The sequence below is a fragment of the Poecilia reticulata genome, linkage group LG9 (genome assembly GCF_000633615.1).
Source record: "Poecilia reticulata strain Guanapo linkage group LG9, Guppy_female_1.0+MT, whole genome shotgun sequence".
Lineage (NCBI taxonomy): Eukaryota > Metazoa > Chordata > Actinopteri > Cyprinodontiformes > Poeciliidae > Poecilia > Poecilia reticulata.
Genome location: NC_024339.1, coordinates 29979801 through 29991635, shown reverse-complemented (window position 1 = coordinate 29991635; position 11835 = coordinate 29979801). Strand labels below are relative to the sequence as shown.

At 39.9% G+C, this 11835-nt stretch overlaps 1 protein-coding gene across 2 annotated transcripts; it reads left to right on the top strand.

Moving 5' to 3' along the window:
* Positions 1 to 3467: 3467 nt before the first annotated feature.
* LOC103470626 (carnitine O-acetyltransferase) lies at positions 3468 to 11758 on the top strand. Of its 2 annotated transcripts, none has more exons than XM_008419234.2 (14): positions 3468 to 3621; positions 5820 to 6089; positions 6948 to 7066; positions 7972 to 8025; positions 8126 to 8291; positions 8407 to 8581; positions 8694 to 8872; positions 8955 to 9055; positions 9140 to 9259; positions 9370 to 9492; positions 9603 to 9738; positions 11000 to 11062; positions 11151 to 11288; positions 11420 to 11758. In XM_008419234.2, the coding sequence occupies exons 1-14, from the start codon at positions 3595 to 3597 to the stop codon at positions 11633 to 11635; spliced, it is 1887 nt and encodes a 628-aa protein (XP_008417456.1). In that variant the 5' UTR covers positions 3468 to 3594; the 3' UTR covers positions 11636 to 11758. The 2 variants fall into 2 exon arrangements, with proteins under 2 accessions (XP_008417456.1, XP_008417457.1); XM_008419235.2 differs by lacking the exon at positions 3468 to 3621 and adding an exon at positions 6538 to 6603 and having other exon boundaries at positions 6003 to 6089.
* Positions 11759 to 11835: the final 77 nt, after the last annotated feature.

Genomic DNA, 11835 nt, shown 5'->3' with positions numbered 1-11835 from the left:
CACACACACACACACACACACACACTCTCTCTCTGCGCTGTTATTGAAGAATATTGCCGAAATGTGACTTCATATAGAGCAATCACATCCATCTCCAATGGCTTTTTGCACATAGACTGTCTTCATGCCAACTTCTGTCATTACTGCACTTATAGATGAAGTGTATTTTCTTGTGATCCCGCTTAGAATAGATGATCATGGAGTCCGTCTTTGGATTGTATTTCCTGAGGAAACTGGTCAGTACTGTTTCTGTGAAAAGATGTTGGAAGAGCACCATCATGTGGCCACTGATGATTTGTACAGAATCATGCACCAGCTTAACGCAGGATATCATTCTGTAAATATATTATTTATAACAAGACCTTTTTTTTGATAAATAAATAAAGTTAACATTATTTAACAAAAGCCTGCTCATGTAATTTCTTTAATTTGACGGTTTTTTTGTTATTATTATTCTTTAAAGGTGGGTCATAACGAGGTGGAAGCCACTGTCTCTTACTTTGACAAGCCTGTAAAACATGACATTTGATTTAGTAGAGATATCAAATAGTAAAATCATATGCATATTCTAAAAAACACATGTTTCTGACAAGCAGATGTTTATATTTAGAACATAAAGGTAAAGGTAATTTTTTATAGCACATTTTCAGCAACAAGGCAATACAAAGTGCTTTACAGGATTTAAAAGGAAATACAAACAAAATAACAAACCAAATGAAAGAGCAAAAGAAGAAAAAGCTAATAATGTTGATCCAAAGTAAATCAACTATTCCTATTCGGGGTAGATAAGTATAAGTGAGAATCCTCTGGTCTAATTCATTCTCTGGTTTGGAAGAATAGGAGTCTAACAACTACCTTAGCGACTAAGGGAAACAATAATGCGTTATTTTTGCTAAGATAACATTGATTATGTCAGTTGAAGTGATATTTTCTAGATTTGTTATTTTGACTTTGTTGCACAGATTTAAGCAAAAACACAGAACAAACTTCTGGATTTAATTTATTTTTTATATATGTCATCATGGGTTCCAAATAATATGAAAATAATATGTCGAGCTTTTATTAGCTGATTAATCATCTGCTGAGGTGGCCAGCCTGAAGCCAGCTGCTCAACATGGTGCTTATTGTCTGCAAACTGAAAGGTAAGTATAGTTAACTTGATAAGGGGAATGGGTGAACTTAGCCAAGCTTCAACATCGTGATTTTGTCTTCCAGTATGCGAGTTAAAAGTGAGTAAGTCTAGCCAACACACCACGCTCCATTCTCCAGAAACAAAGTTATTATAAAGCCTTATAAGGATTTTAGAGTCAAGAGGATCATAGTGAGAGCCGAGGCATTATCCACACATGGAGAAAACCTGGAACAGAGGTGACCCTCCAGAGGAGCGGTCAGACCACCAAATTTATTCGACAAGCACATTGAAGATGCGTCCAGCAGGTCAGAAAAGAACACAGGACAACATCTGTAGCTCTACTGGCTTCATGACCTACTCATGATTTAATCATACGAAATAAGAGACTCAACAAAAATGGCATTTGTGTGAGGGTTCCATTGGTCAAAAAGACCACATTTTTCCAAAACGTTTGGTCAAATATACCTTGGACAAATTAGACAAAATGCAGGTCCTGTTATATCTGGCCTAAATCTTACAAAGCATTTCAGAAAATATTGATAGTCAAACATTGTGGGGGTGGTGTAATTGGTCTGGGTCTGCTTTACAGCTTCCTCTGGTTGATGGAGAAGTGAATTCTGCTCTCTGTCAGAAAGTCTTGAAGGAGAACGTCCAGCCATCAGGTCCTGGCCTGAAGTTCAGTCACACTTTGATCAGTGCTTGAGCCTCAAAGCCTTAGAAATTATTCAGTTGCATTTTCCAGGCCGATAGACACCAGTGAGTTTGTTTCTGATTTGTTTTTGGAGTTGGTCAGAATTCCTCCAGAACGACATAAAAGATTTATTGTTATTGCAAACGCATGAAGGCAATTGTTGCTGACAAAGGATAGTATGTCGTGTTATTAGGTTCAGTGACAATTAGTTTTTTCACACAGGGCCAGGTTGGTTTGGATAGTTCTATCCTTAATTTGAAAAATTAAGGTAATAACTTGTATGTCTGACAAGTTATCATTGTCAGATATACAGATTTGTTTGATCTATAGCATTTAAGATAGTCAAGATAAAGCAAAATGAAAAACATTGAAGAAAACCTTTGTGGAGGCGCCGCTCCACACAAACAAAATACCTGCCTTGGAGTAAACCAGTATCTCTGGCTTGTTGGAGGTAAATAAATGAGCCCAGTGGTTGATCAGTCCCATTCTATGTTCTTGCTTAATGTAGCTAAAAATAAATCACCCTAATGTTAGCAGGCTGCATATCCAGTCTTCCAGCTGCTAACTGCTTTTATCGTTATGCTTCACGCAAATTATGTCGCATCATAGCTATTTTCAGTATTGTTTGCAGCTTTGCAGCTTAATATGTCTGTACATTAAAACAACGTAACACATTCACTAAACACGATTATATAACACGCTGTGAAAAATCTATTACTAATAAAACGTTCAAACTTGCTGAAAAAAAAGAGCATTTTTTTCCCCAGTAAGTTTAATATTCAAGAAGGCCATATTGGATTTTGAGGTTGAGCTCAGTGAGAAGCATCTGGCTTTATATTGAAACCTTGAATTTCCAGATTATTACTTAGAAAGAAAAGCATAAACCTAAGTGTTTACACATAAGGCAGATGCAGGCTCTTCTTCCTAGAAACCACCTTTTATGGTGTGGTCTGCCACAACAGCACCTTATCAACAGATGAGACGAAACGGCGGGATAAGCTGATCAGGAAGGTACGCTCTGTCCTGGGTTGTCCCTTTGGTCCACAAGATAATGCAGTAAAAAAATGTGGACAGAAAATTCAGTGACATGCTGATGTATACTAAATGAAAAGTAGAACAGTATTGCAAATCTTTCCTCTTGTCGCTGCAAAATCAGCACTGCTCCAAACAAACCAGATAATTATGGCTCTTTCTACAGCCCTTATAAGCTATTTGACAATACTGCAGTACTTTGGAAACATAGTATTTTTACTGTAATGGTACTTATCACAAAAACTTTCATATGAATATATATAAATATAGTCCTAAAATGTCTTGCAGTTTTGCTGTCTTGTTCCTCTTAAATGTTTATGAGAACCCTCCCCCTTTTTTTTATAACGCAGTGAGCTTACAGATCATAATTTTCTCTTACAGTCTCTTATTCTCATTTTGTTTTCATATTTTTTACCTTTGTGTGATTTTTTTTAATTATTCACACACAGATGAATAATAATAATAATAATAATAATAATGATGATGATGATGATGATGATGATAATAATAATAAAGTGCTTCAAAGTGTTTTAAGTTGATGCTTAGCTATTGTTATCTCCACATGTATGAAACTCCTCCCTAAAAACAAGAGTTTTGACTTGTCTTTGCTCAGCGGGTCCGAAGGGGGGCGGGCAGCTGAGAATAGACAGTGTGCCTGTCCTTGAGATATGACAGCCCGGGGGGTTACCCATCTGTATTCCCGGGACGGTCAAAGGCTTCCGCGCGTCTTTCTGGCACCATGTTGGGGGCTATCGTCAGAGCTGCGGTGAGTGTCTTGAACTTATTTCGTTGAACCAGACGCAGGAGGTTTGTTGTTGTTTACGGGCTGCATGAGGCAGTGGAGGAGGAGAGGAGAAGGGGTGGGGCGCTACAGGACCAACAACACCGGGACAGTGACAGGTCCAAAGGAATCGAGAGGAATATTCATTAATCTCCCCCTTCACGTCTTCAAATGCACGAAGGTTATTGTACATTTTAATTTAGGTGCAGTTTTTAACAACGTCTGTGTTGCGTAAGGTTAGCTTAATATTTCCGATAGCATTGCTTAACGAGATGCGTATGCTGATAAAATGTCAACTTCGGCGACATGAAAGCCGCTGGTTGGGACAGTGAACGGCGCTTCTTTAATATATTCAATGCTTCACATCATTCCCTGTAACAGGTGGTGTATAAAACTAATGACATTGCCGCACTTAGCTGTCACAAAAATCTTATTTTGAAAGGGTTCACCGGAAGTTCTATCTTCTATCTTATTCCCATGACCTTGACAGAGGTGACACACACATCTGTACATAAATGTGAAATGATAGACAGCCCCCCACGTCATCGTCATTTCCGTTTACAGCCATACATTAAAGCTGGTTGCCAGACTAAAAAAGAAATCAATTAAACTCATTTCAGTTCACTGTGGAACAGCTGAGTACTTTTTATATTTGTTGAGCTATTTTGTTCTAAATTGTCATTAAATAAAGCTCCTTTAAACAATAATTGCCCCTAATGACAATCACACACAAGGCAACTAATAAGATTTCATTTGAAAAAGTGCATTCATATTTTTTTCTTTCTTGTTTTCCATCCCTTTGACCGTTGCATGTTTTTAATTAAAAGCTTCCTACAGAGATGTCCACTTCTATTCTCTACGGACACACAGAATCCTCTGGGCCTTCAGTGGGAAGGCTGCATGGATTTCAGGGAAAACTTACTGAAAACATATTGAAGTAATTTGTGAGGAGGACCAGTGCAGACTGGAAAGGCCAGATGATCAAAGATCATCAGTAGTTATTTTCAGAAATGTGTTTTTTTTTTTCCTTTGCTAAAAACCACATTTGTAGTCGATCTGTTCTATTAAAAATAATTAAGTCCCAGTATTTACAGTAAAACTGCTGCCATAACCACTGCAGTTGCCAAGATTAATTGCCAGAAAGAGTGACTAGTAATAATAAACCCGATCCTAGAAGTCAGTCGCACAGTCGATTCATCTGCAGACCAGCCTGCACTTGCAAATTACAAAATTACGCAGGGAACTACATGCAAAAATAAAAAAAAAATCTTACTTCATACATGGGGAATATGCATTGTAGCAATAATATATAAGAACATAAAAAGAATTATAAACAGATTTGACTCACCACCATTTGCTTCTGCAGCCACAGCTGTATGCATCATGACCTTCGGGGGTCAAAATCTGGCTCAAACAACAAAAAAATGGCTGAACCTTTTCCAACTCAAATGATTCAGGATCAAGGTTTGACTCTGTCAAAAGATGCATGCGTTTTGTGTTTACAAATGAATGCTGATCAGCCCAACCCTTGTGCCTCTTGTGACGCCATCACATACGCACAAAATAGAAGGTGCTTCCTTTTTATTTTCTTTTAAGTGTGATTTTTAAAAACATTCTCAAAATCAATTAATTCTGAGGAAAAATATAATACTTCATCACCAACTGTTTGTATCGTCATTGAACATTTGGATACTTGTCTTTGACTTTTAATCTAAGATTTATTTTGTATCTGGTGACAAGCACTGACCTTATGAACATGGCACCCGCGTGTTAACACGTGTGGCACAGATGGATTTCATGCTTTCATGCATGTTTGTTTTAGCAACCATCCCACAGTTCAGCAGTGTCAACCTTCTATTTATAGGATGGCAGAGCACAACCCCGCTGCTCCCAACAAACAGTGGAACCGCTCCACTTAGTTGTCTCGGTGTCCCTTTTCACATGCTCAGTCATCTATCACTGAACTATTTGCCTTTATGAATAATCAAATTGTTATTCACAAATTTGAGTCAAGTTTCTCTTTCAGAGAGGTGTTCTCACACAAACATGCTCACGCCGTGGATCTTTATAGCCTGTCATACTTTACTTGACCGGATTACTGCGTTTCTTTCGTACAAACGGAGTAGGATATTTATTAGGATTTCTCACTGAATATATAAACAAAGTCTCTTCCTGTCTTGCAGCTGCGTCCAGGCATTGCAAACCCATGCCGTTTACTCAGAGCGGTAACGCAGATATCAGAGAGGTCCGTTGTTCATCAGGAAGGTTTGCCCAAGCTCCCTGTTCCGCCTCTGAAGCAGACGTGTGAGCGCTACCTGGCCGCCTTGGAGCCCATCGTCAGCGAGGAAGAGTTGGAACACACTCGCGTTCTAATACAGGAGTTCCTGAAGGGCGGAGTAGGAGAACGGCTCCAGAAGGGGCTCGAGAGACGCGCTAGAAAGACGGATAACTGGGTAGATATTTGGTTCTGTCTGCGTTTGGTTTATGTGATTGGGCTCCATAATGGTAGACATATGCGAGAACTGTGCTGGGCCTTTGTATTTACCCCCTGCCTGAGTCCACTCTTCTAGAAGATGTCTCCACTAGTTTTGCACATCTAGTGACTTAAACTTCAGACCAGTCCTTTGGAAAATAGTTTCAGCTCAGTCAGGTTGGATGGAGAGCTTCTGTGGCCATCGACTGTCAAGTCTTGCCACAGATTCTCAATTGGATTTAGGCCTGGGCTTTGAGTAGACCACTGTCACACTTGAATTTGTTTCAGTCTAAACCAAGAAAGTAAGTCCAATGTGTGACCTCAGGGTTATTTGCTATTTGAATTTTTTTGAGGCATTGTCATTTAAGAATGATACAAATTTGACCTGCTGCCACAGGTATTTATTGAGTCTTTTAATTTTTCATTAGGGCTAACCAATTACAGACAGATTCACATCGTCTTACGAGGGAAAAGGTTAGCTGCAGCGACACAAGGTACTTGTCTTTTAACAAAACTTGGATAAGTGCTGCAAGCATTTTTAAAGAAAAAGTCTCATGTGTGATATTTTAGGAATAGAATAAAAGAAAATCAGTGGAGTCCATAATAATTTGGAAACTAGAGGTCTTTTTTATTAATTAAGGTAAACAAGTTTTAACATTTTTGATCTGCAGATATTGATATTTACCAGACATTTACTATGTTCCCTGTTGAGGCTTTTGGCAAACCTCAGACAAGAATTCATATTGTTTTTTTTTTCTTTTTAACATTGGCTTTCATATTCTTTGAATCTGTCTATTCAAATGTGTGACATGCCCTCTGACTGTGGATGTGCGTTTAGCTGTCAGAATGGTGGATGCAATCGACATATCTGGACTGTCGCATGCCTGTGGCCGTCTACACCAGCACTGGAGTCGCTCTGCCTCGAATGCACTTCGAAGACCGCCAAGGGCAGATGAGGTGAGCAACCAGGAAGAACGTCTTCTCTTGTTGAACCAGTGGCGAAAACTAAAACGCCGTCGCTAAACAATCACACGGCTCTCTGTGTTTCCAACTTCAGCACACCTTCAGTGTGATACTCTGAGTTATGACGATCGTTTAAGTGTCGGGCTGTGAGAGAAACCTGTATAACTACAGTGTGCTTACAGTGTAAACAAGGTGGTATTAAGTTGGAAGATTAAAGCTGACACTCGCAGAGTCTTTCTCCTTTCGTGCTGGCTATTTAAAGCCTGCTAGCTGCTCAGCTGTTTTTAGCTGCTGTGACATATGGGATGTGCTGTGAATGTGGAGGCCAGAGTTTGCTCTGGGGCTGCAACTGGCGATTATTTCATAGAGTACATTATTTCGTCAATTATTCTGACGATTAATCAATTAATCGGATAAAATAATTGGCATATTCTGCAGATTTCTCATTTAACCACTTACGCCTTGTTAATACAGCATCAGAAATATGCTAAAACATGCAGTAAACAAATAATTCAAATCCATTTTTAAATAAGAAAATGAATATTTTGCCTTCTTTTAGTGAATGCTTGACTATTTGCAGCAAAGGATGCATCTGCAGCTAAAAAAAAAAATCCTTCTAACATCAACATATGAAAAGCTCTTTTTTTTAAGAATCTGCATAGGCAGTATACTCAGTTACTGAGTACGCATCAATTCAATTACTAAATCAGTTATTGCAAGAATGAATACATCACGATTCATTCAATTAATCGTCTCAGCCCTAGTTTGCTTATCATCTTTCCAACGACAATATTAATCACTGAAATGCATAAGATCAATTTAAGCGTTCGGCAGTAGTTACTATGGACGTGTTTTGTATCCACTCCTGTGAAGAGCAGCTTTGATTTTCTTCTCTGCAGGTTTGCTGCCAAACTCATTGCAGGGGTTTTGGACTTTAAAAGAATGGTCGACGCGTGAGTCTTCCTGAAATTACTTCAGACATTGTTGCTGTGCGACAGGAAGATCTCGGTTTGGTCTTGGCAACTGTTAATTTAACGCTGTGTTGTGCTGCAGAGAAACTCTGCCTGTCCAGTATCTGAATGGAAAGCCTCTGTGCATGGACCAGTATTACCAGATCCTGTCCACATGCCGTATTCCCGGACCAAAGAGAGACACGGTGTTGCATTACTCTGCAGGGACGGCACCTCCTAGCCACGTTACCGTGGTCCACAACTTTCAGGTACCATGCAGCCAAATGTTTGCGTAGTTTTAAACTTTGCAACCTCATAATAATTTCGAAGTTGGGAGAGAAAATCTTGACCCGTGTTAAAGCTAACTGAAGTTTTCTCCTCTAGTTTTTTGTTTTAGATGTTTATAACAGTGACGGCACACCGCTGACAGTAGATCAGCTCACCATGCAGCTGGAGAAGATCTGGAACTCTTCTTTGCAAACGAATAAAGAACCAATTGGCATCCTGACGTCACAGCACCGCAACACCTGGGGAAAAGCTTACAACAACCTAATAAAGGGTGAGGAGGACATGGAGAAAATAGCATGAGAAACATTCCAGTTTATTTTGGTTTTTGAACGTTGTTCTGAGAAAATATTTAAGGAACTCCTTCTGCCCTTATTTACCCTCAGACAGGACAAATAAGGAGTCGGTTCGTGCCATCCAGAAGAGCATATTTACAGTTTGCTTGGATGCCCCGATGCTCCGAGTGTCAGATGAGATGTATCTGAGTCGCGTGGCAGCCCAGATGCTCCACGGAGGAGGGACCCGGTGGAACAGTGGCAACCGCTGGTTTGATAAAACGCTGCAGGTGAGTTTGACAAGGAACTAAAGGCTAAAACAACAAACAGGACTCTGGCATTGGTTGAAAACTACCACATATTCATCCGCAGTTTATAATCGGTGAGGACGGCACGTGTGGGCTGGTCTACGAGCATGCGCCTGCCGAGGGTCCGCCCATCGTGTTTCTCATCGACTACGTTGTTAAATACATGTACGTCTCTTTCGATCATTGGACGACCGCTTTCCCCTGTTTCTGATTGAGCTCGGATTGATCTGTTTTTACGTTTGTCGACAGGCAGAGACCTGAAATGGTTCGCTCTCCTATGGTTCCTCTTCCCATGCCTCAGAAGCTACGTTTCAACATCACGCCGGAGATCAAGAGAGACATAGAAAAAGCCAAACAGAATATGAACATGTGCGTACACTGTAAACAAATATGCTTGTATGCTTGTGTTCAGTGTTTGGTTGCATTTTCTTTACTTTTTACTGTTTTTATTTATTTTATTTTTTTAATTCTTTTTTCAGAATGGTGCAGGACTTGGATGTGAAGGTGCTCACATTTTCTCATTTTGGAAGAAATTTGCCAAAACAGCATGAGCTCAGTCCAGATGCGTTTGTGCAAATGGCTCTACAGCTGGCTTACTTTAGGTACGAAATCTCTCTTTAGTAAACAAACAAACAAACAGAAATGCTCTGGAAAATAAGTGTAACATATAAAAATAAAATGCATGTCTGTGTGTGTTGACTTCATATTTTAGGATGTATGATTTTTGCTGTCCTACTTATGAGAGCGCAACACTGAGAATGTTCAAATACGGACGCACAGAAGCAATCCGATCCACCACTGTGGATTCACTTAAGTTTGTTCAGGCAATGCAAGATCCATCGAAGCAGGTAAGGATAGAGCAGGTTTTTTTATCCTGCGCCTTGCAGAAGCATTTTGTTTCATCACAACCATAAGCTTTGGTGTTTTTTAGTGGAATGTTATGCGGTAGAACAACACAAAGTACAGATGTGAGAATGAGACAAAAAATATCGAGTTTTTTTTTATTAAAATACAAATCTGAAAAGTGTGGCATGCATATGCTTTTTTTCACCTTTTTGCACAAATAGAGTCTGAAAAAAATTAGTGTTTAATTGTGAAGTGGATGGAAAGTTTTGAAAAAAATAATCTGAATAGTGTGGCAGCAATACTTTGATTTTAAAATGGTTAAATCAATGCAGATTAGATGGAGGGCGTATTTAAACATTTATTTTCAATCTTTGTCACAGACCCTAACTGGGAGTTAGGCCTGGGCACTAACTGGGCCATTCTATCACAGGAATGTGCTTTGATATAACCCCGTCCATTGTGTTTCTGTCAGCCTCTATCAGGGTTTCTTCTGGGATTGCCCTACATTTTGGTCCATTCATCTTCACATGTACTCCAGTTTATTTCCTTTTAACTGCTGAGGAAAGGCATTCCCAATGTTTTAAGGTTTGCATGGAGGTCTAAGGCTCATGTGCAGGGTTGGGTTTTCAATACATGTTGCGTTTTGTAAGCAAAAACACATAAAATTTTGGTCTGCTTACCATCGGATGGTCTTCTGCTTGTTTGCCGTGGGCCCTTCATGATTTGTGGCTGGACTTCCTGTGGCTGTCTTTCTCTGACTGCCTTTTTATTCACCATCTTCCATAAAGCCCAGATTTGTGGAGTCTGCAACTACCATATTTTCCAGACTATAAGTCACAGATTTCTTTTCATAGTTTGGCCGCACCTGCGAGTGTCATTTTTTTTGACAGTTTTCTGCAGCTCCTCCAGCTGCCACTGACCTGTCGGCTTCTTATCTGATCAATATTGTCCTTACCCGGTCAGTTTAGGTGAACGTCAGTCTATATTTGCAGCTGTGCCGTCAAAATAAATTGCACACAGAAAGACTATTTACTTATATATGCGATTTCTGATTTTAGCGTGCTACTGGAATGTCGTTTGGAATATTAGACTTTGTGTTGTGCCATCACATAAAACCCCAATACAAAAAACATTGAGGGGGGGTTGTGGTTGTGATGTGACAAAATGTGAAAAATTCAGGGGATATGAAGAATATTAAGGGACAATAAATATTCTATGTTCGAGAGGTGAGATGCTTTACTGAGCAGAAAATGTTCCCAACAGAACAAGGAGCGGTTTGCTCTGTTGCAGAAGGCAGTTCAAGCCCACAAGGAAAACACGCACAATGTGAGATCTGCTGTTTTACTTTATTTAGTTTATGCTTTTCAACTTCCTATTAGTTTTATTACCACACATTACTTATTAATTTTTTCAGGCAATCCATGGACAGGCTATCGACAGACATCTGCTCGGGCTGAAAATTCAGAGTATTGAAGATTTGACCTCTATGCCTGAGATATTCATGGACACTTCTTATGCAGTAGCTCATCATTTTAACCTCTATACTAGCCAGGTACGGAAAAAAACAAACAAAACAACAACAACAAACAAAGAACCCAACAGCCTATTATTACCAAAAAGAATGATTGTTTACACTCCGATTTATTTATTTGCGCGTTTGCTCTCTTGCGTCTCTTCGTCCAGGTTGGCTCCAAGACAGACTGCGTGATGTGTTTCGGTCCGATGGTGCCAGATGGCTACGGTGTGTGTTACAATCCCATGGATGAGCATATCAACATCGCGATCACGGCCTTCAACAGCTGTGAGGACACAAACGCTGCCAACTTCGCCCAGGCTGTAAAGGAAGCGCTGTTGGACATGAGAGCTCTCCTCACAGAAACAGCCGCGGCCAGACAGTGATCCCACACATGAGCCCGGCGCGTCGCTTGTGTACGAAGCTGAAACTGAATTGAGTCCTTGCCAGTGCTGTTGGCGGAACGCCGACGCTGCGCAACGGAGAACTAAGAGGAAACCTGTTACCAAAGGGTTCGTGGAAAACTAACTGAAAATGCACTGCCTTCAAACGGAGAAACAGTCAATAGTAGATGTGTATTTTAAGA